Source organism: Taudactylus pleione, unplaced genomic scaffold (assembly GCF_031769625.1).
Source record: "Taudactylus pleione unplaced genomic scaffold, aTauple2 ptg000198l, whole genome shotgun sequence".
NCBI lineage: Eukaryota > Metazoa > Chordata > Amphibia > Anura > Myobatrachidae > Taudactylus > Taudactylus pleione.
Window position 1 is genome coordinate 8945296 of NW_028284600.1, and position 22140 is coordinate 8967435.

At 44.9% G+C, this 22140-nt stretch overlaps 1 protein-coding gene across 1 annotated transcript in view; it reads right to left on the reverse strand.

The window, feature by feature from the left end:
- The window catches only part of LOC148518843 (disintegrin and metalloproteinase domain-containing protein 9-like), a 92962-nt gene that overhangs the window by 17491 nt on the left and 53331 nt on the right, over positions 1-22140 (reverse strand). The window contains exons 17-19 of the mRNA XM_088476897.1: positions 20727-20807; positions 9332-9437; positions 6572-6701 (exon numbers count right to left, since the gene is read on the reverse strand). Coding sequence (XP_088333023.1) covers positions 6572-6701; positions 9332-9437; positions 20727-20807 — 317 coding nt within the window. The remainder of the gene's footprint in view (positions 1-6571; positions 6702-9331; positions 9438-20726; positions 20808-22140) is intronic.

Here is a 22140-nt window from a genome sequence, read left to right on the forward strand (position 1 = left end):
GGTGCTCTGTCCATCAGGGGTGCTCCCCCCAAGTGCTAAAAAAATAATATATTTTCTGTGTTTGTGAATTGTGTGCGCAGTAGCCGCACGTGCATCAACAAAGTAGTGCCAAGCGTGCGCCTGTGTCATAAGTAAAGGGCTGGCTGGCTTGACCGTTAAAGGGTGCTGTAACCCCCGAAAGTACACTCCAGTCCAAACCAAAAAAAAATTATTTTCTGTGTTTGTGAATTGTGTGCGCAGTAGCCGCACGTGCATCAACAAAGTAGTGCCAAGCGTGCGCCTGTGTCATAAGTAAAGGGCTGGCTGGCTTGACCGTTAAGGGTGCTGTAACCCCCGAAAGTACACTCCAGTCCAAACCAAAAAAAAATTTATTTTCTGTGTTTGTGAATTGTGTGCGCAGTAGCCGCACGTGCATCAACAAAGTAGTGCCAAGCGTGCGCCTGTGTCATAAGTAAAGGGCCGGCTGGCTTGACCGTTAAAGGGTGCTGTAACCCCCAAAGTACACTCCAGTCCAAACCAAAAAAAAAATTATTTTCTGTGTTTGTGAATTGTGTGCGCAGTAGCCGCATGTGCATCAACAAAGTAGTGCCAAGCGTGCGCCTGTGTCATAAGTAAAGGGCCAGCTGGCTTGACCGTTAAAGGGTGCTGTAACCCCCGAAAGTACACTCCAGTCCAAAGCGAAAAAAAATTATTTTCTGTGTTTGTGAATTGTGTGCGCAGTAGCCGCACGTGCATCAACAAAGTAGTGCCAAGTGTGCGCCTGTGTCATAAGTAAAGGGCCGGCTGGCTTGACCGTTAAAGGGTGCTGTAACCCCCGAAAGTACACTCCAGTCCAAACCAAAAAAAAAATTATTTTCTGTGTTTGTGAATTGTGTGCGCAGTAGCCGCACGTGCATCAACAAAGTAGTGCCAAGCGTGCGCCTGTGTCATAAGTAAAGGGCGGCTGGCTTGACCGTTAAAGGGTGCTGTAACCCCCAAAGTACACTCCAGTCCAAAGCGAAAAAAAATTATTTTCTGTGTTTGTGAATTGTGTGCGCAGTAGCCGCACGTGCATCAACAAAGTAGTGCCAAGTGTGCGCCTGTGTCATAAGTAAAGGGCCGGCTGGCTTGACCGTTAAAGGGTGCTGTAACCCCCGAAAGTACACTCCAGTCCAAACCAAAAAAAAAATTATTTTCTGTGTTTGTGAATTGTGTGCGCAGTAGCCGCACGTGCATCAACAAAGTAGTGCCAAGCGTGCGCCTGTGTCATAAGTAAAGGGCCGGCTGGCTTGACCGTTAAAGGGTTCTGTAACCCCCAAAGTACACTCCAAACCAAAAAAATATATATTTTCTGTGTTTGTGACTTGTGTGCACTGTGGCTGCACGTGCATCAACAAAGGAGCAGCGCCAAGCGTGCGCCTGTGTCCCATAAGTAAAGAGCCGGCTGGCTCATTTCTTAAAGGGTGGTGTAACCCACAAAGTGCACTACTCTCCAGCAAAAATAAAAAAATATTTTCTGTGTTTGTGTGCGCTTTAGCCGCACGTATATATATCAATATAACATAAATGGAGGACCAAACTTTCTCTGATAAAAATAAAATAGGGAAAGATCAAGAACCACTTCCTACTAGTGCTGTTGCTGCTGCTGGGAGTTGTTCATCATCCCAGAGAGGAAGTAGGAACATCACTACTTTTACTAAACAATTGACCCTCCAACAGTCCCTAGCGATGAGGATGAAGTACGACAGCAGTCATCCTGAAGCAAAACGTATAACTGAGGCCTTGACTGCTATGTTGGTGTTAGACGTGCGTCCGGTATCCGACATTAGTGCAGTGGGATTTAGACAATTGATGGAGGTAGTGTGTCCTCGGTTCCAAATCCCGTCTAGATTCCACCTGCATCCTCAAAGCAGCAGCGACAAGCGTGCGTCTGTCTGTTAAAGGGTGGTTACACCCTCAAAGTGTGCTACACAAACAATAAAAATATTCTTCTTCTTTTATCTGTCTATGTGAATTGTGTGGGCTGTAGCCGCACCTGCATCCTTAAAGCAGCAGCGACAAGCGTGCGTCTGTCTGTTAAAGGGTGGTGTAACTCTCAAAGTGCTCCAAAAAATAAAAAACTATTTTTTTTATGTGTTTGTGACTTGTGTGCGATGTAGCCGCACTTGCATCCTCAAAGCAGCAGCGACAAGCGTGCGTCTGTCTGTTAAAGGGCGGTGACACCCTCAAAGTGTGCTACACAAACAATTAAAATATTGTTCTTTTTTTTTCGGTCTTTGTGAAATGTGTGGGCTGTAGCCGCACCTGCATCCTTAAAGCAGCAGCGACAAGCGTGCGTCTGTCTGTTAAAGGGTGGTGACACCCTCAAAGTGTGCTACACAAACAATAAAAATATTCTTCTTTTATCTGTCTATGTGAATTGTGTGGGCTGTAGCCGCACCTGCATCCTTAAAGCAGCAGCGACAAGCGTGCGTCTGTCTGTTAAAGGATTACATCGGTGACAGCATCCAAGTAGGCATGTCAGACAGTCCGTACCTGTACTGGCAGGAAAAAGAAGCAATTTGGAGGTCCCTGTACAAACTGGCTCTATTTTACCTGAGTTGCCCCCCCTCCAGTGTGTACTCCGAAAGAGTGTTTAGTGCACCCGGGAACCTTGTTAGCGAAAGGCGTAGGAGGTTGCTTCCACAAAATGTGGAGAAGATGATGTTCATAAAATGAATGATCAACTCTTCCAGGGAGACCAGCATCCAGAACGTACAGAGGGACCTGTGGTTCCAGCAGGGACGAATTAATACTCTGTGAGGATGAGGATGTACATAACACTGAAGAGGGTGAGGAATCTGTGGATGAGGAGGATGAGGACGACTTCTTGCCTCCGTAGAGCCAGTTTGTGCAGGGACAGATTAATTGCCAGCTTGTTTTGTGGGGGCCCAAACGAACCAATCATTTCAGCCACAGTTGTGTGGCAGACCCTGGCGCTGAAATGATTGGTTTGTTAAAGTGTGCATGTCCTGTTTATACAACATAAGGGTGGGTGGGAGGGCCCAAGGACAATTCCATCTTGCACCTCTTTTTTTTTCTTTGCATTATGTACAGTTTGGGGCCTAGTTTTTCAATGCCATTCTGTCTGCCACTGCAGTTTCACGCCTAGATGGGTCACGTGTTTGTGCCGCCCACTCGTGTCGCTTAGCATAGTCATCCAGCTACCTCGGTGCAACCTTTTGGACATAAAAACACTATTGTGAGGTGTGAGGTATTCAGAATAGACTGGAAATGAGTGGAAATTAAGGTTATTGAGGTTAATAGTAGCATAGGAGCAGAAAAACCTACAAATTCTGTGATTTTAGCTGTTTTTATGCTGTTTTTCAAAAAAATACAGATCCAAAACACAAAACCCAGAACCCAAAACACGGAAGGGTGGTTTTGGCAAAACCAATCCAGATCCAAAACACGAAGAAAGATCCAGATCCAAAACCAAAACACAAAACACGAAAAGTGGCCGGTGCACACCCCTAGTATTTAGACATCTGAACGTTACCAAGTCAAAACCGAATCGTTCATTGCTACAAGAAACAATTGCAATTGGAAGCATCCAGGATCTTTAATCTGAATACTGTAACACTACATGGAATCAATTACACTTTCTTTGTACTGATTTTTGTAGATGTTTTTCTGTTTCAGAAAAACTGAATTTCTACCATTGGACCTCAGCAATTTTCAATGTTGTTTCCTTGAGACATGTTCTCTACCATTTAGGCTGGGTTCTAAATTGATGAGCAACTGTACCAATGGCCTTACCACACTGGATATGCCTAATCTCGTCTGATCTTCATAGCTAAGCAGTGTTGGGCCCAGTCAGTACTTGGATGGGAGACCACTAGGAAAGACTGGGTGCTGTAACTCCTACATGACTCATAACAGTGTTTTCATGGTACCCTATGCTAGTTTTGAACTTTTGCCAGTCATACATGTCTTACTTGGACATATATCTTACAGGCTTAGGTATATGTGCTTGGTTTTTCTCCTTTTTTTGTGTTTGACCACTATCATAGTGTCAGGATTTGATGCGATTGTGTCTTCACCCCTGTGCGTGGCTCGTGTGGGTTTGGTCTAGAGGAGTGTGAGAAGATGGATGGCTTAATGTAATTCCTTTGCATCAAATAAGATATTCTCATCTGGAACCAAGAAGGAGAATGCCAAGAGGATACACTAGGGAACTAAAACTAGCATCAAGGTGTTGCCAAAGACCCAGAGCAGGGGCAAGGAGTCTTACCCCACTGGTGGTCTTCACCAGGGAGTCCCGCAAGAGAATTTGAGCTCAGCTGTGCCCGACAGACCAGTCGCAGCTCCATGACTGGGTCACCTGGGCTAGCACTAGATAGTTAACTGATGACTGCAGAATATCGGACTTGCACCGATGACTGTGGAATATCGGACTTGCACCGATGACTATGTAATATCCGACTTGCACCGATGACTGTGGAATACCGGACTTGCACTGGCAGACCTGGAAGCTTTATACCCATTGGTAGATCCGGATTGGCTGGTAGTGTCATCTGAGTACCTGAATAGGATTGGCCTGAGGGCCTGATTCAGAGTCGCTCGTAAGCGGCCGCTCGTTCGCTCCGAGCGATGTTCGCACATCTGCGCATGCGTATGGGTCGTAATGCGCATGCGCCAACCAGTCATTGCGGTCGGAAATCGAGCGCTCGCAAAATAGCGAGTGCCTGCTAATTTGAGTGACAGGATGAGGCGTTTGTGGGTGGTAACAGGGGAAGGTGCTTGAAAACGGGGAGTGGTGATCCGAACGCAGGCGTGCCAAACGGTCAAAACAGGCATTTTAAGGGTGTGCATAATTAACAAAGCAGCGTCATTGACCACGTCACTTGGTTGTTTCTTAGCCTGATTAGAACTGTTCGCATGATTGCGGTAGGAAAATCCTACCACAAGCACTGCGAGCAGTTCAGACGCCTTTCGATGTACTCGATTAATCTAATAGCGGAGATGACGTAGGATGCGAGCGGCCAGGGGGCGTCTTTACAAAATAGCGAGCGCATGTTTCGTTTGCTCGCTCAGACATAGAGGCGTCAACAGACCGCAAAGAGCGAGCGCTCAATTTAAATAGCCGGCCCCTTTTTCTGAACGAGCGAGCGCAAATAGCGTCCGGCTCTGAATCAGGGCCTGAATCCGTTCACCTGACGCAGGGCTAGATGGCGCCGTCCATTTTGCTGACCTGGCGGGAACAATGCTATGAGGGACGCCAATACTGCACCCCGAAACCTGCTCAGTGCACACATGAGCAGCGCTTTCAATACTCGCAGAATCCGCAGTGGAGACCACCATATCTGTGCGGGTAGCACGTCCCCAGACTGCCAGAGCATGCCGGCATCTGACAAGCGGCCGAACAGGTAAGAAACAGGGCCTGGTTTTGGGAACATTTACCGGAATCGTGACATATAGTTATTTTTTGCTTCCTTTCGGCTCCCATTTTGTAATTTTTTTTTGCATGAGCAGGTTTTCTGTGTTACCCTGAGTGATGCTTATTTTAATTTTTTTATTTAATTTCCTTCAATATGTTTATTGATGCTGCATTTATATTGTATATTGCAGTGGCATTCATTGTTGCTGTTATTAGTCTAGTGTTGGTTTCACTTCGTTTTCCAAGTTGTACACATTGTTTCGTTCCATGGATCCACTAGGTTGCGCTGTTGTTATCACAGTATGGCATGTGTACCCAAAGGTCACATGCTAGGCAGTACAGACCCTCCATGTGGGCCTGCAATATGACACTTGGATGTTAGGCTATTCACCTTATGTTCGGTGTTTGTTTGCTGTGTTCTTGATAAAAGTCGGGAGACTGAAACGTTGAACCTGAACCTTACATAGGTGCATTTATTCATTTAGTCAAGACCTTGGATAGCCGCCATTGTTCTCTTCTATTGGAGTGATGACCCTGGAGGGCACCTAGGCAACTATGTATATCATTATGTGGAGGGGAAGCAGTCGGAAAGCCGACAGACGGAATCCCAACCGCCGGCTTCCCGACTGTCTAATCCCGGCAAGGGCTAAATGACAGGCATCGAAATCCCGACGCCTGTCATTTTACCTATGCCGGGAACCCGACACTCGGCTTACCGATCGAAGGCCTTAGTGTTGTAGTGCCAGGGACCAAGGGCTATGCTGTGAGAGCATGGCCAATAGTGGCTGCAAGCCACTGCTGACTGCTAAGCATGAGGAAAGCTGGGACATTTAATTTCTTGGTTTGTGTTATATGTCTGTGTGTGTGTCCAGGCCTATGCTCATGTATGCTGAAGTGCTGTGTCTGCTGCTATTAGACACTGCTTACCGAGTACCTGCCTATCTAGAGTCCTAATTTCTACAGCCCGTGTTACATTATCTATCTTGTTAGCTGAAGATTGGGAATGAGAAATGGGCACCTGTACCCGTGATCGTAGGGGAATACTGACATTCTAACCACAGCAGAACTAGGCCACGTTACAGTAGGCATGTAGTACAATTTGTAGGATGTTAGCATCATGTTGGATGAATACTATATGAAAGTGGATGTTTGATAACATGTTATTAGGAATACCTAGATCTTCTCTTTTTTCGGCAAAACCTTCTTCTAATTGCATCACGCTTTATCCACATCACAGCTATAAGGATGAGAATTGGTACAACGAGCAAAAAGAATATAAGCAATCCATCCCGTAGAGAAGTGTCTGAAAGACAGAACAAGTCCAATGATCAGAGAAAGGCAAATATCTATGGGAACACACAAAATGGGTCATATATAAAATATTCCTTAGACATTATGTAGAGGTAGACAACAATAGTGTATAGCTACTGTAGAACTAAAATTCCCAGCATGCCACAACAGCCTTAGTTTCTCAATGTGTTGCTGAACTATGTTACAGCATTAATGCATAATTAGAACTATAGATCCACAAAAGTCTGAGAGCCACAGTTGCAAGATACAGGGGTCTGTTTACTAAACCTTGGATGGAGATAAAGTGGACGGAGAAAAAGCTCCTAACTGTCAAACACAGCCTGTGACATGGCAGTTAGGAGCTGATTGGCTGGTACATTATCTACGTTCACTTTATCTCCATCCAAGGCTTAGTAAGTAGACTCCATAGGGGCATATTCAATTGCAAGCGCTGGGTTTTTTCCGCAGCCTCAACGACTAAATAGGCAATTGGAAGTCTTCAATTAGCTTAATGAGTCCAATAATTACATGTTTTTATTGGTTGTTAAAGAAAAATGTCCTCAAAGTACCCCGAAATTTAAACTATTTTGTTTCAATTGGATACCGCGGGTATCGAGAGCGCGCATTGCGGCTCTCGATACTCGCAATGCGCGCTCTCGATACCCGCTGTATCCAATTGAGACAAAATAGTTTAAATTTCGGGGTACTTTGAGGACATTTTTCTTTAACAACCAATAAAAACATGTAATTTATTGGACTCATTAAGCTAATTGAAGACTTCCAATTGTCTTCAATTGTAATGAAAAAATGGTTGCGATGGCCTCGGTAATTTTTGCCGCAAAAATCTCGCACCCAATTGAATATGCACCATATAATGTAAACAAGACTAAGTGGCCTCTTTATCAATCTGTGGCAATAAGAAACTGTCCAGGAGCAACGTACCATTTTGTCAGATCAGTGTCAGTAGATGTGTGAGGTTCCTTTGTTTATTTTGGCTATTGTGTATAATTTGTTATTCCAATTGACCAGAGCTGCTGAATTCTGTGCACTGGGCAGACTGTCTAGGGCACTGATGCATAACACATGGCCTACAAGGATATTTTCATGGCACAGAAGATAGACAGATAAAGGGGACAGAATTATTACACTAGTATTTCTGCATCTGTTTTGTATCCTGTATACTGTGGCTATGGGTAGCTTTCCAGTGGGCAGGGCCGGCTCCAGGGCTAATAGCGCCCCTTGCCGGCTGAGTTGTCTGCGCTCCGGAATTGGGGGCATGACCTAATTACCATAGGCCACACCTCCTTACGTGATGTTATCTTAGGGGCGTGCCCGCATGGCACGCCTCCAAATAACGTCAGGCTGGGGGAAACCTCACTAGCTGGGCTTCTCCCAGCCCTCTCACTGCACTGAATGGATGCCGCGCACATGCGCGCTGCATCCATTCAGACTCCGGGGTCCTGGCACCACCGCACAGCTGCGGTGGTGGCGGTCTCCCACCCCCCGATTTGACCACCTGCGGGCCACTTTGGCCCACAGGTAAAACAGCGGGCCAGTACTTTCCCGCTGAAAACGGGATGCTAGGAAAGGGTGCGCCCTCTATGGGTGGCGCCCCTGTTGGACCGCTCAGGTTGAACAGCCCTAGAGCCGGCCTTGCCAGTGGGGTCTTTCCAAGTTATAGATGGGGAAGAAATTTGCTGCTGGGGAGGGATAGGGAAGAAATGTTTTTACTAAATAGGTAAATCGAAGTCGGGATGCGAATCGATGTCTGATATATTCAAGACACAGATATATCAGCCCGAATTTACTGCAATATCTTGGACGGTAAGCCTCTTACGATATATATCACACAGATTGATCCTGTCTTTGAGATATACCACCAAATTGATGTTTCCTACCCACCTCTCTCTTGTATCCATGTGGGGCTGTCCTAGCAGCAAGCTGAGATGAGATGAGCAGCGGCCCCCAGCCCAGACCTAGTGATAAGAGCTAATGAGCATGGGCAGTATCGTATATCAATATCTGAGTATATTGATTTTTACTTGCAAGATGTGTATCCCCCACACCCCTTTCGTATTGATTTGCATATACAAAACCCATATTGATTTGGAATATCAATACTGGACCTACAATTGGCCGTCAATACTGGGGAGGAATGGGAATGAAATGTGTAACAGAGATGAGGTATGGCAAATCACTGTGTTACAGGGGAGGAGCTTAATATTCTCCCTATGTGACCTAACCATGCACCCTAGCACCCTACATGGCATGGCCACGACCCCCTCTCAAAATGCTATCCTGCAGGAACTATTTAACAGTGGGAATATTTCACCTGCAAACAGATCCCTCTTTCAATATATTTTACCTTTTTAAGTTTGAACCCCATAATATGACTACAATCTTCAGAACATAAAAATGGCAGTGTACTGCTATCTGAGTGCACTGGTGGAAAACAAAAGTGATTTGTGTCTTGCATCCGGTGCGCTCTGTAAATGAGAACCACTGAAAACATGTTGGGGTGTTGTGTGGAAATTTGTTTCATGATGGTCTATTTAAAAAACTTTAGTTTCACATTATGTTGAACGAGAAAAGCAGAATGTAGTAAAATGGGGGTTGGAAGTAAAAGACGTATTTACTACTTACCAATGTGTGTAGGGCCACTATCAATACTTCCACCGTAGCCGGATCTGTCACAGGATGGGGGTGCCCAGCCATCATTGCAGTGGCAGTTTCCATTGTTATTGCACACCTGGTTTGAAATAGTTTGACCAGAATATCAATAAGCTTAAATGCTAACTGAAATATTATTATTATTATTATTATTAAATACATAAATGCTAACGGAAATAATAATAATACATTATTATTAATAATAATAATGATGATAATAATAATTAAATAATAATGTATTAGTATTAATATTATTATTTCCGTCAGCATTTATGTATGATAATAATAATAATATCATCATTATCATTATAATGCTAATAATCATACATAAATGCTAACGAAAATACCAGAGCACACACACACACATATATATATATATATATATATATATATACATACACGCATATATACAGTCAGGTGCATAAATATTGGGACATTGACAGAATTTAACTGCAGACTTTCAGATTTAATTTGTGGGGAATTACATCCAAATCAGGTGAACGGTGTAGGAATTACAACGGTTTCTATATGTGCCTCCCACTTTATAAGGGGCCAAAAGTAATGGGACTATCAACTCAAAAGCTATTTCATGGACAGGTGTGGGCTATACCCTTGTTATTTCATTATCAATTAAGCAGGTAAAAGGGCTGGAGTTGATTCTAGGTGTGACATTTGCATTTGGAAACCGTTGCTGTCGACTCAATATGAGATCGAAAGAGCTGTCACTATCAGTGAAGCAAGCTATCATTAGGCTGAAAAATCAAAACAAACCCATCAGAGAGATAGCAAAAACATTAGGTGTGGCCAAATCAACTGTTTGGAACATTCTTAAAAAGAAAGATCGCACCGGAGAGCTCAGCAACACCAAAAGACCCGGAAGACAACGGAAAACAACTGTGGTGGATGACAGAAGAATTATTTCCCTGGTGAAGAAAAACCCCTTCACAATAGTTGGCCAAATCAAGAATACTCTCCAGGAGGTAGGTGTATATGTGTCAAAGTCAACAATCAAGAGAAGACTTCACAAGAGTGAATATAGAGGGTTCACCACAAGATGTAAACCATTGGTGAGCCACAAAAACAGGAAGACCAGATTAGAGTTTGCCAAACAACATCTAAAAAGCCATTACAGTTCTGGAACAACATCCTATGGACAGATGAGACAAAGATCAACTTGTACCAGAGTGATGGGAAGAGAAGAGTATGGAGAAGGAAAGGAACTGCTCATGAACCAAAACATACCACATCATCAGTGAAGCATGGTGGTGGTAGTGTCATGGCGTGGGCATGTATGGCTGCCAATGGAACTGGTTCCTCTTGTATTTATTGATGATGTGACTGCTGACAAAAGCAGCAGAATGAATTCTGAAGTGTTTCGGAATTCATTCATATTCGGTCAAATGCTTCAGAACTCATTGGACGGCGTTTCACAGTGCAGATGGACAATGACCCGAAGCATACTGCAAAAGCAACCAAAGAGTTATTTAAGGCTAAAAAGTGGAATGTTGTGCAATGGCCAAGTCAATCCCCTGACCTGAATCCGATTGAGCATGCATTTCACTTGATGAAGACAAAACTGAAGGGAAAATGCCCCAAAAACAAGCAGGAACTGAAGACATTTGCAGTAGAGGCCTGTCAGAGCATCACCAGGGATGAAACCCAGCGTCTGGTGATGTCTATGCGTTCCAGACTTCAGGCTGTAATTGCCTGCAAAGGATTTGCAACAAAGTATTAAAAAGTGAAAGTTAGATTTAGGATTGTTTAGTTTGTCCCATTACTTTTGGCCCCTTAAAAAGTGGGAGGCACATATAGAAACCGTTGTAATTCCTACACCGTTCACCTGATTTGGATGTAATTACCCTCAAATTAAATCTGAAAGTCTGCAGTTAAAGCACATCTTGTTTGTTTTATTTCAAAGCCATTGTGGTGGTGAATAGAGGCCAAAATATGAAAAATATGTCAATGTCCCAATATTTATGCACCTGACTATATATTTATATATATATGACACTGAGGTAAAACCAATCTATATTACTAATTTAAAAATTTTTCAAGTAAAACATACTGAATGCAAACTAAATGGGGGTAGAAAAATTAGGAGATGAATTCGGGCGAGGCGTGAAACATTATATAATATTCACTGTGGGAAGAATATGTTCAAAAAGCTTCTATGGCAACCAAGCAAAAGTGCTGTGTAAGTGACATGCATTTAATGGGACACATTTTGCACCTTCCAGTTGCACTCTGGTAGAATAGCATATTTCTAGCAATACATTGCTCAACATAATACAAGCTTCCATGGCTGTAACTAGGGTGTGCGAGCGGCACCACTGTGGGCATCACTGCTGCCCGGCGGTCCCTGCAACTGGCTAACAGGGTGCCTGAAATGACACTCTGCAGCCAGAATCTCTGCTGCGGTGCCACCCGGGGTGTCCTTTGGACGCTTCAGACATGTACACTGCTGCCCTTACAGACCCCTGGAGCATCCTGAGGATACATCAGCCATTGCTGTCTCTCCCGGTAATGGTGGTCCCGCCCCTCCGCATGACATCATGTGCTCAGGGGGCGTGGCCGGCACTGGGCGCTGGGACACCCAATTGCGGTGCTGCATGCTTCAAACACAAAAAAGTGCCATATTTAAGTCATTCTACATCTCCCCTCACTCACATGATTAACTGAACCTAAACGTTGCTAAATGAAGCAGTTTTTTAGGAGAGAATACTTGTGAGGAGAAGTTTATACCTTTTGCACAGTGCTCTTTATTAGAGTTTTCCTTCCCATATGCAGTGTGCACTTTGATCTGCGCAGCAATAACTAGCAGCATGGGCACAAAACAAAAGCCTCTTCCCATTTTTCTGTTTCTCTTAGGCTTCGGTGAGAGCCATCTATATGAAGTGGTACAAAACCAAATAGCACTATAAATGAGGTCCTCAGAAGTGACACTTGTAATAGAGGTCAAGAGCTTGATCTGAGTTGTATGCAATTACAAATGCAGCTGTATCTTGCGCTTTTTCAGAAACTGTACATGCATCATGGATGACATACGCAAGAGCAGCTACATGCGATTCCGAGCCAGGAGCATCTCAGTATCTCACCTGTATTGGCGTTACTGGGTTGCAGCCGGGTGTTAACAAGTAGCAGGAGCATCCTGTTGGCATGTAGTCAGTGTGTAGAGTTGCGACCTATTCTGAGTTGAGGGAATGTAGACTTCACATGGAATGGGTATGAAATCTCGGCCCCTCCCTCTCCTACCCCTCTCCCCTCCTAATCCTAACCCTCCCTTAGTAGTGCCTAACCCTAACCTCCCACCCTAGTGCCTAACTCTATCCTCCCCCCGGGGGTGCCTAACCCTAACCCCCCCATGACCACACCCTAAACTTAACCCTGGTCAAGTTCATCATTTTTTCAACATCGGACTCATATTAATTAAGTTATTCAATTAATCAACATCGGTCCCAACTGATCAAGTTCATAAATTTTTCAACATCGGACTCATATCAGTTAAGTTCTTCAATTCCTCAACATCGGTCTCAAGCCGATCAAGTTAATCAATTCTTTGACATCGGATTCAATCTCATCAAGTTCTTCAAATCATTAACATCTTTCTCAAACCAATCCAGTTCTCAATCCAGCATCATCGGTCACAATCAGTTTCTGCTCGTTCATTCAGTATTATATATTCAGTTCCATTCCAACCTAAAGACATTTTATTTCTGTCCTCGCCTTCGGGCCCATCATCTACTGCCATATCTCTGATTTCTCCTTCAGCCTCCCATGCCTGTTCCTACCCACACCAGCCCTCAGTCTTTACAGTTTGTACTGGCCCAATGGATCCAGCCAGGGATCAGGAACAAGCCGCAGGATTTGCACAAGACGTTGTAGCACGCTTAGAACATCAAGAGGTGGCACAGGCTTACTTTATACAATTCTTGCCAGAGCTGACCAATCGGTTGGATAATATCCAAAATACACTTGGTGATTCTTGGGCATCCAGGACAGCCTTCCAGAATTCTTCCGCATCTGTTCCTACAGATGCACCCCATCTTCAACTGCTTATTCCAAACAAATTCAGTGTTACTTCTAAAGCAATTTCTCCTGAGAAGACCACTCACCCTGTCAAGTGCTCACAGACTTCTCAGTTCGCTATTAAACTTGAACATCTAGGTTCTCTTCATCATCAGTTACAAGGTCTTCTCAACAGAGTTTTTCTGATTATTCCTGAGCTCATTGGTGACACTCCTGATACAATTAAGTCTTCTGCTCCACATCCTGTGTCTGAAGAGACTATTATCGCAGAATCTCCTAGAGCTAAGGTTTCTCCTCCAAAGCAAAATAAAGGGAGTCACCAGAGTTACCTGCGCTCCAAGCTCACCGTGGCTAAACGCCAACGGCGCAAGGAATTACATCTCTGTCCCTATTGTGGAAGTTCAGATAATTTCATTAAAGGCTGTTCCCTTCGCAAGTCAAGCAATGGTGACAAGTGTCAGTGTCACAGTGTATGTGTCTCCAATTCTTCCCATGTGCCATCTACAGCTCCAGTTTCCTCAGCCCTGGACAAGGGGGTTATGACTCCCATGCAAAAGGAGCTTCAATTGTATGATTGGGGTCCCATAACAAGAAGGTGCTACTCCAAATTTGGGAATCAAAAGAGTATGTCCAAGTCTCTCATAATCCATGAGGCATCTAATTCTGCAGACCCCATAAGGGGTATCTGAATTGCCAGCCTCGCAAGAGGTAGCTGATGTTCTGACAGCAGGTTGGTTATCCGGTGTTCCAATTCCAGAAGAGGCATCCGAGCCTTTAGCTCCAGGAGGAAAATCTGATCTGCCATGGAGACAGTCATGGACTCCTGTCAGCCACTTCTTGAGGGTGCCATCATGATGTTGACCAGCATGATTCAGGTCCTAGATGAGCCATCTGAACATCTGGATTCTGTGTGTTCCGGTACTAGCCGGATTCTGCTTCCTTCGGGTTCTTACCAATTCAAGTTCCTCCAGACTCCATCCGGTTCCATCCATCAGTCCAAGGTCACCTGCAGTTCTGGGCAGTTAAAGTAAATCTGAATCCAATCCAGATTTGACAACTCCGGTTCCAGCCAATTCAAGTAAATCTATTTCCAATCCTGTTTTGTCTTCTCTGGTTCCAACCGGTTCAAGTAAATCAGATTCCAATCTGCTTTTGACTACTTCAGTTAAAACTGATTCAAATTCCTCTGTACGCAATCCGGTTCCACCTGTCTGTCCAAAGGCTCCACCGATCCAGGCGGTTCAAGAAAATCAGATTCCAATTTGGTTGAGTTCCATTCGGTTCCTACCAATTTAAGTTCCTCCGAACCCAACCCGGTTTGAACGTTCCTCCGGTTCCTCCCATTCAAGAAAATCCAGTTCCAATTTGATTCTGCCTCCTCCAGATCAAGCTGCTTTTAAGTTCCTCTGTACTCAACTTGACTCCATCTTTGGCCAATACCAATTCAAGTGTCTCCTTACACAATCCGGTTCCATCTGTTGGTCCAAGTAGCCCAGAAGGGGCATCTGAGTCTTCAACTCCAGGAGAGACATCTATTCTGCTAACCCCAGAGGGGGTCTCCAGTGTCTTAGTGCTTGGAATGGTCTTCAGTATCACAGATGTAGATATCACCCTGTTGGTCTGATTATCACTTTTTCGACTCTGTCTTTGAATTCTGCCCAGTCAAGCAAGACTTCTAGTATGTTTCAGGTCGAAGAAAGGCCATCTGAATATCGGGGTTCTACGTGTTCTGGTTCCAGCCAGATTCCACCTCCTTCAGTCCCAAGTGGTTCAAGTGTCCCTGGATTCAATCTGGTTTCACCAGTCTGTTCAAAGGCTCCTCCGATTTCAGCCGATTACAGTTCCTCTGGACCCAATTCGGTCCCATCTGTTGGTTCGAGTAAAGGACTCCAGTCTAAAGCTCTGCAAGCTAATTCCATTTCTGCTCCTGAGTGAGCATCGCAACTTTCAACCTGCCAAAACTTGTCTGGTGTTCCAGCACCCATTTACTTAGACGGTGATGTTACTCAGTTCCATGCTTTAGCATACCAATACCTCACTGATATTGAGTCGGGAACACCAATGAAAATTACTCCTGCCAATGGTATTAAATGCTTGCTCCTATCCTTTAGAGGTAAAGCCTTGGAATGGGCTAATCCCCTCATCGAATCCAAAGAGCCGTTACATTATGTAGTGATTTCCCTGCTTTCATTAAAGCTGTTCATAAATGGTTTGCTTCAAAACCAGTCTGTTTGGGACGATCTAAGTATACTTCCCAATCTGCCAAAGATCCACCGATTGCTCAGTCCTCCGTGGCATCATTGCCTGAGCAAGATCAGGTTTTACTTGACCAGTGTATTAAAAACCTTCAAGCTGCCAAGAGATGAGACTTTTCAATGTCTCAAAGCCCTCAAACTATGGACTTGAAAGTTGCATACACTTCCTTGTCTCCTTTCAGCAGCCCCTCTGAAAGTACTAATCTCTTGGAGTCATCGTCCACTCACTCTTCTAAATATTCATCCAATACCTGATCATTCACTTTCCAAGCAAGATCAAGCTTTGTTAGATCTATACATCAGGAATCTCACGAATTACAAAAATAGGAATACTCCAAAAACAGTTCAAAGACAACATCCTGTTGACCTAAGTATGGGTTATATTTCCTTCAGTTCATCCTTATTCCTTTGGGTATTCCAGTCCTATGAATGCATCATATGACTTAGACTGTTTAAAGGAAAAATAATGCAATACTCACTTTGAATATACTCTGATTCCGATAGTCAGTTTATAGATGACTCGAGTTACATTATGGGGGGTTCTATACTTCCTAGTCATGTATTTTACCAGGAAGAAATTCCAGAATTACTGATAAGAAAAACATATTCCCATGAAAAGGTTCCTCGTGGATGTCAGTGAAGTTGCTGTGGGGCCTCAGGCCCTGATTCAGAGCCGGACGCTCTGACAGATCACTCCCTCTGAATTTTAGAGCGGCCTCCTGGCCGCTTGCATAGCTTTGGGTGACCACTCACAGCTATAGCGAGCGGCCAAAAAGATGGTCGCGATGGTCAAGACCATTGCGACCATCGGGGTTGCGATGAGAACCTTGTGGTAGGGTCTCGTCTGCTTTCGGCTCTATCAGAGCCGAGAGCACTCCCACTGACATCACTTGTGATGTCAGTTGGGCCGGCCCCAGACGGTAGGCGTTCCCATGAGAAATTCTCCGTCTGGCCAGCCACGCTCCTGGCACGCCCACCAAAGGGGGCGTGCTGTCACTAACCATCGACAGCACGCCCCCTTTGTAGCGAGACCCATAGCGACGGCTTGGCCGTCGCTATCTGCGTCTCGCACATGTGCACGACGGAGCCGGCTCCCTCGTGTGCATGCGCACTGGGACAACATCGACCCGCTTGCGAGCGCTCAGCGCTCGTGAGCGGGTCTGAATCAGGCCCTCAGTTTCAAGAGAGGACTCCTATGCCATTGATCCAATGGATTTTCTAGATGAAGTAAACTTTCTTTACAGTGATGACGAATAGTCCACTTGATGAAGGTCTTACCTTTAAAACTGAAAATTGAGAGGACTTCTGAGGACTTCAGTTTAAATATGTTTATGAGTTCTTCTGGATTCCACTTCTCTAGTTATTTTTGTATGGGAATTCTTCTTCAAGTACTTCAAAGATACAATGTGGGTGTCCGGAGTCCACCTATGAAGGAAGGGGTACTGTCACGATCCTGACTAATTTTTCCAATATTCTCTTATGTTTTACCTCTGCGGTGTTGTTCCAGCTAGTGCTGAGGTCCGCTCGCTCTGTGACCGCGCATCACTCCCAGATGACACAGAGGTTTGTCAGCACTGGCTATGAGGTCTGTCTTCAAGGTGCAGCAAGGTCTGTCTACATCCAGCTGGCTATGAGGTCTGTCTTCAAGGTTCCTGCTCTGTGCTCTCACTGTGTTCACTCAGCATGCTAGCACTCAGACCGAACACCTGAGTTTCCTCCACAAATCAGTATGGGCGCAGCCATGTTGGATTTAGTCACCTGATTCTCCTCCACCACTCAGAGTTTTGCTCCCAGACCAGTTGATTGCAACATCCAATCCCTGGGGATCCACCCCTATAAATTCCATTTCCTGACTGGCCTCCATTGCCAGTACAATGTTGCTTCTGCTGAAGTTACAGATTTGTGCTGAGCTCCCAGGTACTCTGTATCTGAACAGTTTCAGTCCATGTGAATCCAGGGCCTGATTCAGAGCCGGACGCTATTTGCGAACGGTCGTTCAGAAAAAGGGGCCGACTATTTAAATAGAGCGCTTGCTCTTTGCGGTCTGTTGCCGCCTCTATGTCTGAACGAGGGAACGAAACATGCGCTCGCTATTTTGTAAAGACGCCCCTTGGCCATTCGCATCATACGTCATCTCCGCTATTTATGAGGTTAATCGAGTATATCGAAAGGCGTCTGAACTGCTCGCAGTGGTTGTGGTAGGTTTTACTTCCCGCAATCACTGCGAACAGTTCTAATCAGGCTAAGAAACAACCAAGTGACGTGGTCGATGACGCTGCTTTGTTATTTATGCACACCCTTAAAATGCCTGTTTTGACCATTTGGCACGCCTGCGTTCGGATCACCACTCCCCGTTTTCAAGCACCTTCCCCTGTTACCACCCATAAACGCCTCATCCTGTCACTCAAATTAGCAGGCACTCGCTATTTTGCGAGCGCTCGATTTCCGATCGCAATGACTGGTTGGCGCATGCGCATTACGACCCATACGCATGCGCAGATGTGCGAACATTGCTCAGAGCGAACGAGCGGCCTCTTACGAGCGGCTCTGAATCAGGCCCCCAGTTCCAAGTCTGGTTGCAAGTCTCCATTCCATCTGTGCTTCAGTCTGAGTTATCCACTAAGACTTGTTACTAACTACAACCATCAAACCCAGCCGATATCTCCAACCATCAGTCCCAGCCGATATCTCCATCCATCGGTCCCAGCCGATATCTCCATCCATCGGTCCCAGCCAATACTTCCATCATCGATTCCAAACCGACCTAGTACTGCAATTCATCATCATCGGTCTCAACCGATCAAGGTCATCAATTCTTCAACATCTGACTCATATCAGTTAAGTTCTTCAATTCTTCAACATTGGTCTCAAGCCGATCAAGTTCATCAATTCTTTAACATCGGATACAATTATATTATATTATATTATTGGTCTCAAACCGATCCAGCTCTCAATCCAGCATCATCGGTCCCAATCCGATTATTCATTCAGAATTATATATTCAGTTCCATTCCAACCTGCTGTTTAATAAAGACATTCTATTTCTGTCCTCACTTTCGGGCCTATCATCTACTGTCGTATCTCTATATACCCTTCAGCCTCCCACGCCTGTTCCTACCCACACCAACCATCAGGCGTGACAGGAGAGAGGTAAAGTACAAACCAATCATCTATTTTTCAAACAGAGCATGTAAGACGAAAGTTAGGAGATAATTGTTTGGTACTTTATTTCTCTCCATGGCTTGATAGGTCTCCCCCATGTGGCAATAATCACTCTCCTATAAAATGCCTGTTGCTGCATCTTCAAAACTCACTATGTCTGAGGTACACTGGGAGATATTTGGGAAACATTATATAATAGCGTATCAGAAACCTTTTGTTTTTAAAATAAATGCCCACATAATAACTAGTACAGCTGTGAGTGTTCAATGCTGGGATCCTTGTGGTTTAAGACATACCACCGTGGTTCAGGAGATGCTTACCGGCACTGGCAAGCTGAAACTTTTAGTCGTCTAGCAGCCAAAAGAGACTTAAACCTATTCTCCCAGGATGCAGTCAATATCTCGGCACATGTGATGTCGGCACTTAGAATACCGGCGCAGGAATCCCGACACCCATCAGAGTCCTGTCGCCGGCATTCCGGCCGCCAGCATCCCAAAGGTAAGTAGCGGGGTTAGGGGTAGGGATAGGCACTAGGGGGAGGGGTAGGGTTAGGCCAGGGCCATCTCTTCCATTGGGCTTGTTGGGCAGTTGCCCAAGGGCCCGAAGCTTGTAGGGGCCCGCCACCTGCCCCCCTGCAGCTGCAGCCAGTTGGTAAATTTGAGATATTTTTATAAGCCGGCCACTGTATTCTGATCTAACTTCCCCCTTCCCCAGTGACGAGTACTCACCTCAGTCCCAGTTTTACTTCATCCGCCGGCTCCAGACCAGTCAGATAGAGTCTCTCTCCATGTGTGGGAGGTCTGATGGGCATGCAGGAGGGTTTAATTTTATTGACCATTTAAATTTTTTTTCCTGTGAATGGGTGGGTAGGGGCCCCAGGGCATTGCTTTGCCCATGGCCTACAATGCTGTTAAGACAACCCTGGGTTAGGCACTAAGGGCGAGGTTAGGTTCAGGATACCGGGAGGGAGGGTAGGAGAAGGGTTAGGATACCTACCGACATGTGGCGGTATCCTAACCCTGTTGGGATGTTGGTATCGGGATTTTGACTGCTGGGATCCCAAGAACCGGCATCCCGTAACCAACCCATTCTACCTGTATGGTGTATTTATCAGTAAAACTGACTCTGCAGCTTATCCAATTACATGTATTGTCACCAGGGGCATTTCTAGAAAGGAGGGGGCCCGTGTGCAGTCTCCGACACGGGCCCCCTCCTCTCCACCCGGCGGCCGGCAGTGCACTGAGCTGTGCGCGGCCAGTGCCGGAGTTATAGACTTTCGGCTCTAGAGTGTGCACAGAGTCTATAGTGTCTGCACAGGTCACCGGGAAAATGACCGCGGCGGCCATTTTCCCTTTACTGCACATGTGCAAACGATGGGAAAATGCCCATTTTCCAGTTGTTTTACAGCGCCGGACCCCCGCGCTGACGTGGGACTCCGGAGAGGTAAGTAATATTATGGGTGCAGGGTATGCAGTGCGGGGTCCCCCTGGACCCAGGGGCCCGTGTTCCCCGCACACCCTGCACCCATTATAGATACACAACTGATTGTCACAATGGTAAGACGTTTACCCTGAAACTTCCCCCAGCTGCCCATTTGGAAGATGTCTAAGGTGCAGCATCTTTTTGGGTGCATCCACTTTACTAGTTGGGGATGGGGCTTGTAAAATAAACACTATTTCTCTTTAAGAGGGAGATGTATCAAAGCTTGGAGAGAGAGAAAGTACCAAGCAATCAGCTTCTATCATTTTTCATACACAGCCTGTAAAATAACAGAAGCCGATTGGATGGTGCTTTATCTCTCTCCACTCTCTCTCTTTTCAAGGTTTGATACATCTCCCCCTAAGTGACAAAAATTCTAAAACAGGAATCATTTGTGCTGAATGAGACATTATAAGGATATTACAGACAGACAATGGACTACTCACCCCGTGGTCGTTGCACTTTCCTTTGATGTCACAGTTGAATCCCAAATTAGTGGCATTAACACACTCATAATTCACACAGGCCTGTCCAGAGACATAAGTCATACATTTATTAATTATATGTATATACTATTATAGCAAACGACAGAAACAGCGGCACTCAAGGAGTAAATAAGAGACGACAACTATAGAACTTCAGCCAAGTCGACGTTTCAATGCGACAGCATTTTCATCAGGAGACACATTGTACAAAAACCACTGACCTTATATACTATAATATATATATATATATATAATATATATATATATATATATATATATATATATTTTTTTTTTTCAATAAAGTGTTGCCATATTATCAGGCACCCTCAGAATTAATATAGTTGCTATGGCTATTATTATTATTATCCTATATCAACCAGATAAAGATGTCAATGTTGTAAATGATTCTGTAAATGATCTAGGAAACCTACTAAAATATTCACTTTGAGAACATATTTGAAGTTAACGTTGGCTGACTTAGGACTCTTTTGCATGCTGTAAAGCAGTGTTAGATTTACTGTGCATCCGGAGAGTATTCACAGCGCTTCACTTTTTTCACATTTTGTTATGTTACAGCCTTATTCCAAAATGGAATAAATTAATTTTTGTCCTCAAAATTCTACACACAATACCCCATAATGACAAAGTGTAAAAGTTTTTTTTGAGATTTTTGCAAATTTAATAAAAAAAAACCTAAGAAATCACATGTACATAAGTATTCACAACCTTTGCTCAATACTTTGTTGATGCACCTTTGGCAGCAATTACAGCCTCAAGTCTTTTTGAATATGACGCCACAAGCTTGGCACACCTATCTTTGGGCAGTTTCGCCCATTCCTCTTTGCAGCACCTCTCAAGTGCCATCAGGTTGGATGGGAAGTATCGGTGCACAGCCATTATCAGATCTCTCCAGAGATTTTCAGTCGGCTGGGCCACTCAAGGACATTCACAGAGTTGTCCTGAAGCCACTCCTTTGATATCTCGGCTGTGTGCTTAAGGTCGTCATCCTGCTGAAAGATGAACCGTCGCCCCAGTGTGAGGTCAAAAGTGCTCTGGAGCAGGTTTTCATCCAGGATGTCTCTCTACATTGCTACATTCATCTTTCCCTCTATCCTGACTAGTCTCCCAGTTCCTGCCGCTGAAAAACATCTGCACAGCATGATGCTGCCACCACCATGCTTCACTGTAGGGATAGTATTGGCCTGGTGATGAGCGGTGCCTGGTTTTCTCCAAACATAACGCCTGGCATTGACGTCAAAGAGTTCAATCTTTGTCCCATCAGACCAGAGAATTTTGTTTCTCATGGTCTGAGATTCCTTCAGGTGCATTTTGGCAAACTCCAGGCAGGCTGCCGTGTACTTTTTACTAAGGAGTG